Below are 17,817 nucleotides of genomic sequence, written 5' to 3' on the forward strand. Positions count from 1 at the left end.
GATCTCCATAAATCTGACATTGGAATGTTTCATGGCATCATTTACTTCCCTAATTCTGTTTTCATAGCTTCTAAGCTGTTTGTTCCAGGCCTTCTCCTGATCCTTCTTTTCTATCTGTTTGTCTTCTAGATCACTAATTCGATCTTCTGCCTTGGTTACCCTAGCTGTTAGAATATTTAGAATAGATTGGATCTCATTGATAGCATTTTTAACTTCTGCCTGATCAGCCCTCAATTCCGGCCTTAGAGTTTCCATGTTGCCACTAATGGTCTTCTCCAACCTAACCATTGCCTGGATAATTGTTACCTTGAATTCCCTTCCCAACACATACTCTTTATGTCCATATCCAATAGTTCTGTGGCAGAGAGCACAGTCTCTGAATTTTTCCTCTGTTGGGTGTTCCTCCTCCTAGTCATTTTGGTGAGAGGTGGTTGAGGGGGCTGTGTAGCTGAATGTATCAAGCATGATCCAGGCAAGGTGCACCCTGGAAAGTTTCAGAGCAATCATAAGTCACACCAAAAAGAGGAAAAAAAGAGAGAAAACGCAGCCAGATGAGCCACAAAAGTAAGATTTATAAGGTACATATACAAAAGAGAACAAACAAAAAGACTGACAAAAGTAAATGACAAGAAAAAAAAAAAACCCAGCCAAAATGAACCCCAAGAGTAAGATTTGTATAGTACAAAAACATACACAAACACTGACAGAAGAATAAGATGGGAAGGTGGTTACAAACCCTCGATGTGGGCGAGGAATGTTATTTCAGTTTGTGCTGGCTTCTTGAGTCTCTCCCCCATCTCTCTGCTTTTCTTCCGTTAATTCTACTTACTGCTTCAGTAAAGCACTTGGTGTCTGAGTTGCCAGTTGTTTCTTGGCAATTCTTGCTTATGGTAACTTGTTCCCCTTCCGGCTGATCTCTTTACAACTCCTCTAATTGTTCTTTCCTCTCCCCCATCCCCTCTTCTCACTTGCTGAATTACACGGAGGTCCTATCTTACATCTTCTCATGGGTGCTGAGTTACTCTACACGTTCATTTACTTCCTGTAGTACACTGTTTCCAAAATCACAGTCTTCCTCTGCTTCTCTGGGGTTATCGACTCATCCATTCAATAACTATGTGAACACTCAGTGTGATGCATGCTGTCCTAGTGAGTAGTATGGGATAAACTGGAGAACAGACGAGACCAAAACCTCTCTCCTCATGAAGCTTATGTTTGGATAGATCGAGAAAGACCATAAACTATGGAGTGTTAGAAGGGTTAATTGTTCCGGAGGAATAGAGGGGGACTGGATGGTGACTCAAGGAGACTTCACTGAGACGTTGGCGCGAGCAAGGACTTGGAACCTGGGAGTCATCCACACAGCTGTCTGAGGGGGGACATTCCAGGCAGGGACACGGCAGGCACAAGACCCTGTGGCAGGACCATGCTTGGTGTGTTTAAGGAATGGTGGAGTCTGGTGAGGCCGCAGCACAGGGAATAAGGGGACAGGCGAAGAGCTCAGAAAGGAACTTGGGATAAATTGTGAGAGAACTTGTAGACCACCAAAAGGGTTTGGGCTTTTATTCTCAAGGAGATGGAAAGTCATTGGAGAGTTTTGAGCAAAGACATGGTCTGATGACACTTTTTTGAAAGAATCCTATCCATATTCTGTTGAGAACAAGCTACGGGGAGGGGCAGTGGAGCGCAGAAACCAGTAGCAAAGCAGTGGAGGTATGAGAGAGGCTTTAAGCTAAGGACCAGGTGGTCACAGCAGACACATGAGAACTGGCCAGAGTCTTGCTATATATAAATATACTTTTTAAGATTTATTTATATTTATTTTATGGAGCACGAACGAGCAGGAGGAAGGCCAGAGGGAAAGAGAATCCCAAGCAGACTCCCTGCTGAGCATGGAGCCTGACCCGGGCACCCCTGGTGCTGTATTTGAAGGTGGACCCAGAAGGATTTCCTGACCAATTCGATGTGGGTTGTGAGAGAAATGGAGTCAGTGTGACTCTATGGTTTTTGGCATAGGCAAGTGGAAGGATTCGGTTGTCATCAACTAAGATGGGAAGGAATGCTTGTGGGGTGGGTCTGGGGGAGCAGACTGGAATTTTGATTTGGACTTTTTAAATCTGAAATGAGTAATCATGAAGATGTCAAATAGAGGGGTGCCTCGGTGGCTCAGTTGTTAAGCATCTGTCTTCCACTTGGGTGGTGATCCCAGGGTCTTGGGATTGAACCCCACATTGGGATTCCTGTTCAGTCAAGACCCTGTTCCTTCTCCCTCTCCCTCTGCTGCTCCCTCTTGTGCTCTCTCTTGCTGTCTCTGCTTGTGCTCTCTTGCTGTCTCTGTCAAATAAAATCTTAAAAAAGACATCAAATAGAATATTAGAGGAGTCTAAATTCCGAAGTCAAATGGGAGACATAAGTTTGGGGTGTCAGCACATAAATGTCATTTTGAAGTCTAAGATGAGGTAAGGTTTCCAGGGAGTGCAGTGCATGTGGAGAGTGGACCCAGAGCGGACTCCTGGAGCAGTGCAAGGTTAAGAGTTAGGGACAAGAAGAGCAACAAGGGAGGCAGGAAGACATGGAGCCCAGGAAGCTGTATTAGGAGCAGAGCACCATTAATCACATCAAAGGCTGCTGTGGTGGGACGAGGAGGGCCGAGAGTGGACTCCTGGATCTCATAATACAGAGGTCATGGCCACTCTGACAAGAGTAAGTTTGATGGAGCGTGTGAGAAAAGGCTCAGCTGACCTGTTTAAGGGAATGGGTGAGAAAGAACTTGAGACAGCAGACATAGACAATGTCTTCCAAAGACCGTTGCAGAGATGAGGTGGAAGCTGAGGGCTGAGTGGGGAGAAGAGCTGGTTGGCTTATCAGGAAGGAAGAAACAACAGCGTATTTGCATGCCGCTGGGGATGGTCCAGGAGGGCAGTCTTTCTCCCTTGGTACACAGGTCCCACGTGTGTCATCCTGGAAGATTCCTTGGAGAGGGTGTCTGTTACTCAAGATGTAGAGTAAGTGCTCGGCTCTTGGCCCTGCTCAGTTGTGCATGTGGGGACTCGTTAGAAACTTCCTGTGCCTGCTGCCAAAAAGTAGGCTGATGCTCACAGGCCGGACAGTAGTTTCTAGTGTTTAGTAGGCATTCACCAAGTGCGACTCTGGGGGACTCAGGGACGATCGGACCATTCTCACTGGTTCTCTCACGCACCAAATGACTGGATTATATTCAACACGGTCGTTTTCAGAACACAGTTGCTATGGTGCTTCCCATGTCCATTCCTAGCTACAGCACTTGACTTGTGAAGACTATACATCTCAGGGCACAGTCTGCCCCCAGTATCCTCCCCTGGCCATACCTTTATTGGGTATTAAGATTAAATTTAATGTGTAGGTAGGTGGAGGGAGGTTGATGCCATGACCATCACTCTGGTTGTCTCCAAGGGCAGCGCCAAGCAGCCGAGGGCTCCACCAGATTTTCTCACTGGGACATCTTAAGAGAATGTATCCTCCTTCCTCTCTTCAGGCAGACATGACTGAGGAAAAGCCAGATTATCCCACCAGTTTTGTCCACAGTTGAGACTCAATGATTTTACAGGGAAATTCCTCCTTGATTCCATCAATAGGCTGTGCATTGGGCTTGGTTTTTGGTGACAGAATATTTTATCTTTCTCTTCTTTCCCCCTCCATGTACTCTGTTGGAAAGCTGGGATGGGTTAAATCAGCATGATCAGCCAGATGTTATGTGAGCTACGCTTTGAAGGTAAGGCAACAAGTAACATATTGAATAAGCCAAAGTGCTTAATTTTGTTTTCTATGAAAGTTTATTTTACTATTTAGTATGGAGGGGCTACAAACACATAACTGACATGAACACAAGGTTCTAAACTTTGCAACACTGGTAAGGGTGATTATGAAGAGCGGAGAAGCTGGAGACCAGGGCACAGGACCATCGCATCGCCTTTGCTCATCTCCACCATACATCTTAAAACAGCAAAGGCACTTTTCAAAAGGTTAAATAGAAGAGCATGGAATTTAAAAAAACACATACCCAAAGCATAAAAAAACAAGTGGCTGAATTTTCTGGTATTTTGATTTTTAACATTTTGCTAAAATCTCTGAAATATGCAGTGTACTTTTTAGCCTTGCAATCAAATCATTATTTAAGACTTCCTCAAATGAAAAGAACCTGATGGAATACTATAAAATCAGGATTTTTCTATACCCAATTATTGTTAAAGAGCCCTACTATCACCTGGTAAAGTCCAAAGGCCACTATCATGTGCTTACCTCTGCAGGGAGGACTATGGAAGCGGACTCTCACGTACTAGCACTCTGGTGTCTTTGTGGTTTCCTAGGTACACTGATCTAGAAAGTGCCAGGTCCACAGCATTATGCTGGGTGCTGTGGAGACACACAAATATGGTATCATCTGTGCCTTCACAAGCTTACACTTACCCACTCTAACTAGGTTGGTCATGCTTTCCTTTCAATTCCTACTGACCTGTTCCAAGCAGTTTTTTCCATCCCCCACGCCCACCCCCCAACCCTGTGCTGCCCAAGCAGTTTTATAATAAAACAGGAGCCAGATTCAAAGTTTGTGTCCCCTTCCCTTATTTCTACTTGATTTTCAGAAAAAGAGTTAAGACCAAATCAAACTTATAAAGACAGACTGAGTCCCACATCCGTCTGACCCATGGTTCTGTTTGGCTACACCATGGACAGAGCAGGGGTAGACTGAGAAGGGCAACTCTCCGCACCTTTGGACTCAGCGCCTTTACAATGCTCTGTGAAAATTTCCTGCACACCTGTAAGCACTACCACGCATTCTAAAACATACAGAAATGCCTTCGGACTGATGCATGCCCTTACTCCACACTCAGAAAGATAAAATTGACTTCAGTCACATTCCCATTGTGAAAACACAAAGTTAGACTCATGAAACAGAACAGTTAGCTATCCTTGACTTGGTAAGACTCAATACAATTAAGGACCTTTTGTAATGGCATCCCTTCCCAGCATGAAAAAACAGTATCTTGCATGTGTTCTAGTCCGTGTACAGACACACGGGTGTAGACAGGAGTAAGTGTGGGCAACAAAGCTGACAGGGCAGCAAGCATGTTGAAGACCGGATTGACCATGGGAGATTTCAATTTCTTTTTATTCTTGCTACACAGAATGGAACGACGTCCAATTTTGCCGTAGAAGTGCTGACGTTCTCTTCTAACGTGGAGCGCTTGGATGGTAAGTGATCTGCAGGGCGCTAACCCGTGTATTTCTCTATCTGCTGTGAGCTAATTAGTCCTCCTCCATTTTAGATGTTCCATTTTCAATACTGAGCTTTCTTTGAATCAAGAAACCCGCAAGTTCATAAAATCGGAGTGCAATTTTCAGTGAGCTTTATCAGGATGGAGAAGCCAAAAGACCACTAGTGACACTGTGTTATAGTCAGAAGGAGTCAGTCAGTCAGTTTTATAATCACAAACTACAGGGCATAAGCTTCAGTAATTAAACATAAATCATAAGGGTATGTTTCAGGCATTATAAAAATAGTGACCTGCTTTCACTGGATACCAACTAGTATTTACAAAGCTACTTGAATTTTTCTGTTGATCTTCGTTGCTGTTAAATAATGATAGTTTTGATAGTGGTAAAACTTCATTTTTCAAGTACAGGATGATCTGAGCTGAATGAGAAAAAGAATGATTAAGGGAAGGAAGGTAGGTAGGCCTGACATCAATTTGAACAACATTTTTTGATTGTAAGAAGCTCGTGTCTCTAAGATTACCATGGTAAAGTCATAAGCATGCCAGCCGTTTTAAGGGTCTCCGGACTCATGAAGACCAAGAAACACAAAAGGATAAACCGTGTACCAAGCCACCACTAGAACACAGAGCGACGTGCTCGCCACCAGTATTTCTGGCAGTCACATATATTTAAATACAAGGAAAATAACATATATATGGTATTGTAATTTTTTATGGTTAAAATCAAAACAAATAATTTTAATACTTTATTAAAAGAAACACTGGAAACGTGGATTCTTTTTGAGAAATAATATTCATCTTCACTGCTATCATGGAAAAACCAGATTTCTCCCCTAATGGAAAATTAGCCACTGATGAGTCTAGTGCCAATCCCAAATAAAAGACATACATACATAGGTTAGGACTGATTCTGTCCATCCCGTTAAAACATTTCCATTCCTGAACTGTATTAGCTACTAAGATTCTAAAAATGCTCATTTTCCTGGGCATCCTATTTAGTCAAAGGATTTAATATTTCTTTTGTTATTTACATTGATTGATATTTACGAAGAGTAGAGAGACCAGTGACAATACCCCGGTATGTAAAACAATTTATCTTCTTCGAAGTGTTATCAGACTATCAAATTTAGCGTAACTTGCAGATGTCTTGAGTAGCTACTAATGTGCTTTCTCCCTTCATATTTCTTTCCATTTAAACAGAACATTTTTGCCTCTTAGTACTATTCCTGTAGAATTTTTAAAAAAACAAAAACAGATTCTATGTTTCGTACATTCTGAATTAAAATGACCAAAGAAATAAAACCTATACAGGATCATTTGTCTTTCCCGTTTCAATACTGGGTCTTCTATTAACCGCATTTCAAATTTAGTTATATACATATATATAGTCACCATATCCATGTGCACAAGTTTCTGCAGGACCTCCAATTTTATTATAAAGCTTCCTCCTCGAACACATTTGAGGACTATGTCTTTTCACTTTGACTTGTTTAAACAACAGAAGGAGGCTGGCACATTTTAACATTAATATTACATTTTATTGCTGTAAAAACATTTAAATTAATGGTGACTCTATTTGGTTACTGATGATGGATGATTACCTCCTGACTTTCTAGACGCATCACTATTGGCTAATTTGACATTTGACTAAACAACATGCATCTCTCGGGGGATGATTAGGAAATGCAAAAGTAGCAAATTCTGAGCAATGATTTTGCTATATTGAGCACTTCTGGCAGAGGGACTAGTTGAAGTTAAAGAGGGAAGCTATCAAAGTAAGATTAGAGAATAAGTTACCTGTGGATTTCATTTACTCACATTATGTGTGGTTCCTCCTTATTGGAGGCTAACTGGAAACAGACTGGACCATGCTGTTCACTTTCAAACACTCCAATGATGTTCTCCAATAATTTTATTATCTCCGGTTTTATGGTGCCATACTACACTTTTTGTATTTAAGTTTTCCATTTCCATAGTCCATATGCCAAAAAATTACTACACATTCCCTTTTACAGTCAAAAATAGGTTTACTGGAATGTTTTAGTTATAGCTGAAGGTAGCAACATTTACATTTAGCTTTTGTTACACCCATAAACATGTGGAAATTGCTTGCAAAGCAATCGTAATGTGAGAAGAATCTTGCAAATATTGATGGAATGGCTATGCATGTTTTAGTACTCTACATAGGCTTCTGGACTCCCAGTCTCACCCCCATGTCGATGCCATAATGCAAGTCTTTATAGTAACAGTATGAAATATTATGATCACTGTTTAATTCCATGTACAAACAATGAACTGGCAAGTATCTAGTTTCAAATTAGATCCTTGGAATACGGCAAAAGAGAGGCTGGTTATCTTTGCCTTAAACATAATTTTTAAAAAAAACCATTTTGTTCGAAGGGAAGAAGAAAACTGGACATTCTCAATGCTCCAATTTGAAGTGATACTTGCCTCTTAGTTTCTTGAAAAAGAAGTTTTGAAAGTTATATACATAAGTTTCATTTAAATTACGCAGCAATCTATTATTGTCCCAGATTTTGTGTGATGAAGACGTCTGCCACCAAATCAAGCACGGTATTTCAAGACTGGAAGAACTGCCAGAGAAAGTGAAAAAGGAACCTGTCAAAATCTGATTCAGATGGTACGTTAAAAACAGTCTTCCTAAATGTAGCAGTCTACTTTTGGAAATAGGGAACGAGGAAGGAGCTTTTTATTTATTCGTTTTAGAGAGAACGTGTGTACATGGAGCAGGCAGGAAGGGGAAGAGGGAGAAGCTCAAGCAGACCCCCTGCTGAGCACTGAGCTCGGAGCCCCACGTAAGGTTCCATCTCACAGCTCGGAGACCATGACCTGAGCTGAAATCAAGAGTCAGACGCTTAACTGACTGAGCCACCCAGGAGCCCCAGGGAGGAACTTTTATCTGAGACGAAAGATAACAAATGTGAATGATAAGCAAAAATATCATAAAACAAACTAAATGTCTAACATTGGCATTTCTTTCTTTGAAGATTGTAAACGATTTCCATACCCAACATGGGTTGCAGCCCCAAGACCGAGAGTCACATGCTCTGCTGGCTGAGCCAGCCAGGGGCCACTAAATTGGCATTTTGATCAAACAGATTATGGTATTACCATAGCATACAGCTGCTACAATATTTTTAAAATGTTAAAGATTTTAAACATATTTTCACAGGTTATTAAATAATATTAAAGTATATTAGTTTTTGAAAAACATGCTTAACATCTTAATAGGATAAAACTTGACGTATACATGATACTTATATTAACAGTGGCTCTCTCTGTATAGTAGGATTACAGCTGAATTTTATTTTCTTCTTTATACTTTATTCCACATTTTCCAAATTATCCTCCATAAATATATGGTTGATTCTTGGTGTGTACAGTAGTTATAAAGTCACTACAAATACTCAATTAGTGAATAATAAACCCTCGTTCCTATAGAAAATACAGGGTTAAATTCCTGCAAGCCTCTGGTTACATTTTTGTCAACCAGTCCATATATAACCTTGTGTTTCTGTTCAAAGATAACCTTTATATATGTTGTTGATTCATGAACATTGAACTTCTGGCCAACAGCACTACAACTTATGCCTAAATGAAGCTTATCGAACACAGGTGTTTTCCGGAAGGCCCATCGCTGCCTTCTTGAGCTTAGCAATGCTAGCCAGCACTTTAACATGAGCTTGGGGACCATTTTCAACAGAGAACTCATAAAACAAAATGCACAAAAATGTGAGAAATGGGGCACTAAAAAGACTTAGAAAGACTTGGTTATGAGAGCCGAAACTTGATAGGCAGAGCACGGCCTGCTTAGACATCGGCTGGGAACATACACTGCAGGAGGCTGATTTTTCACTGCTCTGAACACACCTGCCACCAATCGGGGAAGGACCTCCAGGACTGATTTCTGGCTTACACATCAGTGTTTTGGGTGAAGCCACAAACACAGAATCCACGAACAAACTTTTCCGTTTAAAAGGAGTCTCAGGCTCAGTCGGTTAAGTGTCTGCCTTCGGCTCAGGTCATGATCCCAGAAGTCTGGGATGGAGCCCCACACTGGGTTTCCTGCTCAGCAGGAAGCCTGCTTCTCCCTCTCCTGCTTCCCCTGCTTGTGCTCGCTCTGTCAAATAAATAAAATCTTTAAAAAAGAAAAAAGTATCAACATGGAGTTTTTCAAATGGTTATTTTTGAGACACTTTATATATCTTCATAAAATCCCTATAAACACAGGTAAAGAGGCCTTGGAGAAAAGGAGGTAATAAAAATGATCTAACTTTGGGGCGCCTGGGTGGCTCAGTGGGTTAAAGCCTCTGCCTTCAGCTCAGGTCATGATCCCAGGGTCCTGGGATCGAGCCCCGCATGGGGCTCTCTGCTCAGCAGGGAGCCTGCTTCCCTTCCTCTCTCTCTGCTTGCCTCTCTGCCTACTTGTGATCTCTGTCTGTCAAATAAATAAATAAAAATCTTAAAAAAAAAAATGATCTAACTTTAATAACATTATGGGGAAAAAGAGAAGAGTTAAGTTTTAATGATTGAAATCAAGTTCAAATCTAAAACCAAACCAAAACAACACAACCAAAAACCATCATATGGAGAAAATCTAGTTGGACTTGTCCTCCAAACAAAGTATTATGAAATTAAAAACTTTCATACCTGAAGTTAATGGAAGATGGATGGAACAGTCGTCACCTTTGGCCTAGAACAAAGAGCTCCCCCTGTATTTGTGGGTGTGTGTGTTGGGGGAGTAGGCAGGATTCTCTCTGAGAATCCGATAAAAAACAGACTCTCCCCATAAAAATGTGCACATGCATATTCACAGTACAATTTTTCAGACAATTTAAGGACATTTTCAGAGATCCACAGACCCTAGTACGTTAAGAGGTCCTAATCTGGGTCAGAAGTCTTTACTCAGTCCTGACATAATCAAACTAGATCAACTGAAAATAAGAGATTAGAATAAACTCTGAAACAAATGATACTGCCCCAAATTACTAATATAGTAAATACTTACTGATAATCACTAGCAAAAGGATAACCGCAACCAAAGCCATGATGGCTTTTATCTACAAGACACAAAAAGGCATTAAGATAGGTATTAATGTTTGACTTGTTAATAAAGTCAAAACTATTCTTTATTACATTATACTAACTCATCAATGAATCAATGAATAGGCTTATCCCTTGAAAGCTTGTCCAATTTCTTCTTATGTGAACTTGCTGACTATTTGCATCTTTTTATAAATAATCAGAGTTCCCAGATTCAGGAGTTTTTGCCTGGATTTTATGTTCAAGGCTGTACTGCACAGTAAACAGTAAGAATCAAAGGTTTCATTGGCTTGAACACTGTGTCTATCTATGACTTCTCGTGCTTATTTCTAATATGAGGCCAAGAAAAGTATGAAATTTTACCAACTCTGTTCACAAGTGTCAGGATACAAGGAGTAACACAGGCATCTAATGTAACTCATTCTCTCCGCGTAAGGCGGCATTTTTTTTATAGCACTTCATCTCAAAGTATATGAGAATTCTATTAGTTTTTGTGCCCCTTACTCTCTTTCTTGGCATTTTTGTCTCCATTTTGAGGATACAGTCATTTAATAACCTGATTTAATAAATAACTTGCCTAAGAGCACTCTTGGCCAGTTTCACAGTTGAGAGGAGAAACCTTAAGATAGTACTTAGCTGCTTAATATTTTCAGCTCACAGCTCTCTGTAAAACTGTCTCATTCCTCATTTAATCCTAAAATGTGTAAACTATAAATTGGTTTGATTTTCCTGATGAATTCAAATTCAAGTCTGATTTTATCAAACATTTCACAATTGATTAAAGACGGTTCGTTAATTAAAAAAAAGATGCCCACTACTATAAACACATGAGCACCAGAAACAGCAACCAGGAGCAGCTTTAATGTTTCTAAACTAGAGCTACTGGTAACATTTTAGTGGCATCACATTTATGACAAGAACAAAGTGCCTAAGAGAACACACGGAAGCTTTGCAATTTGGACACCAGGTGCCTATTAAAATTAACTATGATAACAAAACAATGTTGAAATTCTCCCACTTCACCTATTGGATAATTTTGTTCACTTATTTTTAAAGTCAGGTTTATTGAAATATACCTTATCTAGAGTAAAACTGACGCTTTTAAAGTGCATTTTGGTGGGTTTTGACAAATGTACAGTTGTCCAACACCACCATTAGTCAAACATAAGGCATTTCCATCACTCCAAAAAGTTCCCTCATGACCTGTTCTAGTCAGTATCCACCTCCCTACTCTTAGCCATTGGCAACCTCTAATCTGATTTCTATCCTTATCCTTTCCTAACTCATCTAAGTCAATCCAGAAAATGGCAGTGATATAAGGACTATTCAGAAACATAATTCATATGTAATTTAAAAATATAATTCAATTTTTCTCCTTAAAAACACACTGTTTAAAAAAAAAAGCATACTGTTCCTCTGATCTGATTTAGATATGGCTAAGAAAAGCTAGACAAAATGCACATTATGGTCATCTTTTTGTGACTACATGAACGGGTCACGTGTCTGTATGGGGAAAGGAAGTGAGAGGCCCATGGACGCTTTGGTCTTCTAAATCAGACTACAGAGTAGAGAACATCTATAAAAATGGAAAACTTATTTTTTAAAGGGGAAATTTATTTTTTAAAGAATAAAAATTTAAGGGATGCCTGGGTGGCTCAGTTGGTTAAGCTGCTGCCTTCGGCTCAGGTCATGATCCCAGCGTCCTGGGATCGAGTCCCACATCGGGCTCCTTGCTTGGCAGGGAACCTGCTTCTCCCTCTGCCTCAGCCTGCCTCTCAGCCTACTTGTGATCTCTCTCTCTCTCTGACAAATAAATAAATAAAATCTTTAAAAAAAAAAAAAAAAGAATAAAAATTTAAGCCAAAATTAAAATTCCTGACAAGGGGAACAATGAAACCTGACTTTTTCCTCCGTTCTATTTCTGAAAGTAAGCTGATTCAACAAGTCAACAGACAAAAACAAGTAAATCCAAGGAAATTCTCGGAAGAAATCCTTAGCATAAGGCAATATCAAGTTTATAAAGTTATCACTAAGCTTGAAAATAAGAGATTAAAAACAATGAGTTTATGTCTAAGATTTTCAACAAACTCAAAAATTGGGAGGAAAAAAAACTCATGTGACATGAAATTCACGAAAAAAATCTTAAAACATTTGCTGTTTCCCATCCAAGTACTAACCAGGCCCAACCCTGCTTAGCTTCCGAGATCAGATGAGATCAGGCGCGTACAGGGTGGTATGGCCGTAGACAAAACATTTGCTGTTTAATGCTTAGACGTATTTAAGAGGCAAATTCATTTCTATAAAATGTTTTTGCAAAAATATGTTAATGGATATATCAATTCTCATGTTTTTCCTAGTTAAATATTTCTCTTATTTCTCTGGAATAATAAAGGATAGTGAAACTTTTTTAAAGCTTCATTTGTCATAATGGATTCTGACATATAAACGGTTTTATTTTTTTCCCTTCCAACAGAAAACTGTATTTTTCTCTAGCTTCCATTCCATCTTTTTAATATCTCTGTAACACTTTAAGTTGACCCAAAAAGGTACTAATAATAACATGAAAAATTTGTATTTCTTACAAAGTAGTAAGAGTGTAAGTAGCTAAATTATTAATAAAAGGTGGGACTGCTTGATTTCTTTAGTTATTCGTGTCCCCCAAACTATTAATTCAACAAATATTTGCTGAGTCCCAGCATGCCCCAAGTTCAGCAGCTATTATAAACAAGGCAATGGTAGTCCCCGTCCTCACAGAGCTTCAGATCCAGAGGCCCTCTAGCCTTTGAAGACCCTCTGAGATGCTGGGCAACTTACTCAGTGTTCTGACTTACTTTGCATCCACGCCACCACATTTGCCTCCGAAGTTGTTTGGATCTGTTGCTAAAAGCAGTTGCGTTATCCGATAAGCTTTCTATATCACATAGAGGATGGAGAGAAGGATTAAACGACATAACAGGAATCTTTTATCTAGTCACACAAAGACAAGAAAATATTAATTTCTACTCCTGCAAATGTAGTCCCTTTTAAGCATGAAAACAACATCCTCCCTTTCCTCCACCCACAAACTCTGGCAATCTGTACTGGGGGGGAGGGCATGGAAGCAAAAAATGACTGTAGGCTATTTTTCCCAGGGTCTCAATGCTTTCACATAAACTTTTGAATTCTGGTAAGAAAATACTCTTTAAAACTTAAAATACTTGACACACCTATGAAAAAAATTGGCATGTAGAAAAGGTTAGATTCTTAGAAGATATAAAAAGTGATTTTGAAGTAAAATAATGAAATTTATTTATTTTTGCTGGGACAGTATCAGTTGTATTGAGGCTATGGAACAGTAGAAACTCTCATATACAGCTAGTAAGGATAAAACCCGGCAGAGATCTAAGGACTTCGAATAATCTGACAGTATCTAGTGAAGCTGAAAATATCTGTCCCCTAATAAACAGCAATTTAGGGGCGCCCGGGTGGCTCAGTGGGTTAAGCCGCTGCCTTTGGCTCAGGTCATGATCCCGGGGTCCTGGGATGAGTCCCGCATCGGGCTCCTTGCTTGGTGGGGAGCCTGCTTCTCTCTCTCTCTGCCTCTGCCTGACTCTCTGCCTGCTTGTGCGCTAGCTCGCTCGCTCTCTCTCTGACAAATAAATAAATAAAATATTTAAATAAATAAACAGCCATGTATTCCTAGTTACATACCCTAGAGAAAACTTTCATACGCGCATACAAGGAGACATGTGCAAGCATGCCCACTACAAACCTGTTTAATAGTGAAAAAGATCTGAAACAACTCAAACATTTAACAGGACAATTTAACAGGATAAATAAACTGTGAAATGGCCTGAAGTAAAACGACGACTTTTAAAAGTGGTTAAGTTTTGTGGTTCGATAAGTCTCTCAAGGATGAGTGAGGTATTTAGTCCTTCGTCACTGAAACAATATTTGAGAAACGAACATGTGCCAGTAACTGTTAAAAGTACAGGGACTAACATTTGTCAGTAAAGAAATGTTACTAAGTTATCAGAAAAAGCCTAAAATAAAAATATCAGATTAAGTTTGACATAAGTGTTGAGAAGAAGTGATCAGATTTTTCCTTCTTGAGATCATAAGAAATACAGTGCTCATGAACATAAGGCAAAAAAAAATTCTACTCTAACTGTTCAACAATAAATTAAAAAATTTTCCATTCTTAACCCAACAATTAATGCAGTAAGTGATTCAAGTAAAGGGAGCTAAAGTTAAAATACTAAAATCACAAACTTAAGAACCAAGTATCATTTTCCTAAACCAGGATTCCTAAACTCTGGCTAGAGAAATGGAAGGAGAAATAAACTATCACAACACAGATTAATAATATCAAGAAATATATGAAGTATCTGTACCTGATTTGTCCTGTAGTTCATCTAGTCTCTCCCCTCTTTCAATTACCTTTGTAATATTTTCTTGCATGACATCAATAACTTCATCCACCTGATTCTGAACACTAGTTTAAAAGAAAGATTTAAAAATTACTTTTTCTTTTGAGCATTTTTTAATTTTTGAAACGTTCATCAGAAAAATTCCATGATAGAAAATAGCAAGTTTTCAGAAAAATACTCAACTATAAAATGTTTAAGTGAAGGCTGGGTAGCATGGCCCTTCCATTTGTGGCCTTGAGTACTCAAGAAATTAAAGATACTATAAGTGAAAGTCCTATTTCACTTAAAGATAGGTTAGCCTTGTCCCTACAAATTTCCAGTGTTCAGTAACTGCAGATCTTAGTCAAATAGCTTAACTCTAAGTAATCACTTTCATTTTCTTTTCCTTAGGCTACTGGGCCATCCCACAGAGGCAGCTGTAACCTACTTCTGATGCAGTTTACACACTAAGGCTAACAAAGGAGTTTGCCCTGGTGTGCGATTAGCTTATGACAGTACTCGCTTTCCAAGCTGGAAATGTACGAGGAGGGTCCAGGTGTTAACTGTTCTCTGCTCATCAGTTCTCTCTTAAACAGGTTTAAGACGAGCACAGCCGCGAAGGTTCTGAAGCACCCAAGAGGGAGGAGAGAGGAAACATTTTTTTGCTGTTTTTCAAAATGAAAATATAATTTCCTCCTTTACGTTAGGTGATGAGGGCCTGTTCTAACCGAATTTCAGACGGTTTACTAAAGACTTAATCTTCATTCATTCATTCATCAGGACTTACCTTGAGTACACAAACACAGAAATGTTTAATAATTTAGTATTTAGTTTTCCTCTGTTCTCTTAGACAAAAATTTTAAATTACCTCATAAAATTGCCATGCCAGTGAAATATTTAAAAGGAGAAATAAAGTGAACTCATAGTTCTTACTACTCACATAATATTTAAAATGTACTGGATTGCAGGCTAGCAACCATATATATATATATATATAAAATACTTTACATAAACACACACATATACTATATAAGGATACGCAACTGTTGTTTCTAATTGGGGAAGAAAGAATTGTATCAATTACCACCTACACTGTTTTAGATAAAACCTCACAATATACACCTTGTCTGTGCCCTCTATTCCCCAGTGAGTCAGGGGTGAGGTATGGATGCATAATTTTATGAGTTTTACCTCTTCCCTTTGGAGACCTGTATCTTCAAAGTTTCTTTTAAAATCAAAATGAAGATCCATTTAGACACAGGTGCTTTCAGAGTAGTCGCAGATTCAAGTAGCAATGACTATGTTTGATAACAGTCCTTTCTTCTTAAGTGAAAAGTACTATGTAAACCCTCTGATTATCCACACATGGACTTCAGGGCTCATCACAGCTCCCCAGAATTCTGTGTTGCCACACAGATCCTACAGAAGGACTTCGGACTGAAGTACAACCAAGCCACAACACACAGAACTCTCTTTTCTGCCCAAAAAGATCTGAAAAAGCCTCTGAATCCCTAAGAAGGCTTGTTGAAATTTCTAATCACCTAAACGAAGAGCTAAAGATGTTCATCCTATATAAGAGTAATGGCACAAACACTTAAGCAATTCATGTGTTCAGTAATCAATGAGAGCCCACTATGTGTTGTTTTACGACAGGAATGAACAAAGCAGACAATCCCAGCTCTCATGGAACTTACGTTCAAATGCGGAATGAGTGCACTGAATGAACCTTCAGAGCTGTGACACAGCCTGTCTCTCTGTCCCACTTCTCTACTGAATGCATCTAACACTAAGTGAAAGTACGTAGCTGTTTCCTGCCTTTCCCCCACTAGAAGCTAAGCTTGATGAACAACGAAGCCTTGCCCACTTCGTTCACTTTTGCAGCCCCCAAATCAGCAACAGTGCCTGGGAGAGCACCTGTTTGATGAACATTTGTTGAATAAGCTAACAATTAGGGTACAAGTCCTGCAAAGCATACCCATTTACTTGAGAAAGAGAAAAGGCAGGGAACGTAGAGGCCTCCACTGAACTCTGAGAACTGTAACAGAGATACAGCTATTGTTCATCGAGGACCAATCTTGAAACTCCCAAGGTGGTTTACTTTTTGTCATTTGCAAGAGATGACAAGAGCCTACAGTAAGGCAGTACTGCGGGGTGGGTGTGGGCAACAGAGACCGCACCCCTCCACGTGATCAGATCATGGCTATTATGGATACTGATGCCCTATACATTTTAAAACAAAAACAAAAACCTGAAGAAGCAACTCTGGTCCTAGAATCCCCATAAGCAAAAGACCTCATGGATAAGGGCAGATTAACTGGGACAGAACCCATAGAATTCCAGATTAATTTTTACTAGATTGTCAAAACCTAAGTACTACCTCAACAACATGGCACACATGTAATAAATCTCTCACTAAGAGAAACCAACCAACATTTTATTTTTTCTGCTAAGGATTAATTAACAAATTGCTTCTTTCTCTTTCACATATTACTGTCTGCTGGTATAACACTCTTAAGCCCTCTATTGTAAAACCTTTTTTTTTTTTTTAAGATTTTATTTATTTGTCAGAGAGAGTGAGCACAGGCAGACAGAGTGGCAGGCAGAGGGAGAAGCAGGCTCCCTGCTCAGCGGGGAGCCCGATGTGGGACTCGATCCCAGGACGCTGGGATCATGACCTGAGCCGAAGGCAGCTGCTTAACCAACTGAGCCACCCAAGCGTCCCTGTAAAACCTTTACTGAATGGAAAATCTCATAATTGTGTTTCTGTATTTCAAGATGTTCTCATGCCCAGAATGCAACTTCTATAAAAAATTATCTACTTATTTTAATATAAAGGATAATTCTTTAAAAACAAATGGTAACATATCTCCCATGAGATTACACATTTTCATAGCAATTATAATACTGATCTCTACTTGTATTTTATGTTGATCTTATCCTTACTACACTTTAAATGCCTTAAAAGCAGAGACTGTCCCACTCATCCTTTTATTTCCTAGGTCATGTGAAATATGCCTGATAGAAATAGGCATTCATTCATTCAAAAAAACATTTACTAAGGAGTTATTATTATACTATTTATTGAGGACACCAATGTGAAGAAGGGTTTA

At 39.4% G+C, this 17,817-nt stretch overlaps 1 protein-coding gene across 3 annotated transcripts in view; it reads right to left on the bottom strand.

Annotated features, from left to right (window-relative positions):
- Positions 1-7,635: 7,635 nt before the first annotated feature.
- VAMP4 (vesicle associated membrane protein 4) overlaps positions 7,636-17,817 on the bottom strand; it is a 42,687-nt gene continuing 32,505 nt past the window's right edge. For all 3 annotated transcript variants that reach the window (XM_047704013.1, XM_047704010.1, XM_047704012.1), the window contains exons 5-8: positions 14,693-14,793; positions 13,151-13,230; positions 10,285-10,336; positions 7,636-7,849 (exon numbers count right to left, since the gene is read on the bottom strand). In XM_047704013.1, the coding sequence (XP_047559969.1) occupies positions 7,821-7,849; positions 10,285-10,336; positions 13,151-13,230; positions 14,693-14,793 (262 nt within the window). In that variant the 3' untranslated portion in view covers positions 7,636-7,820. The remainder of the gene's footprint in view (positions 7,850-10,284; positions 10,337-13,150; positions 13,231-14,692; positions 14,794-17,817) is intronic.

Source organism: Lutra lutra, chromosome 15 (assembly GCF_902655055.1).
Source record: "Lutra lutra chromosome 15, mLutLut1.2, whole genome shotgun sequence".
NCBI lineage: Eukaryota > Metazoa > Chordata > Mammalia > Carnivora > Mustelidae > Lutra > Lutra lutra.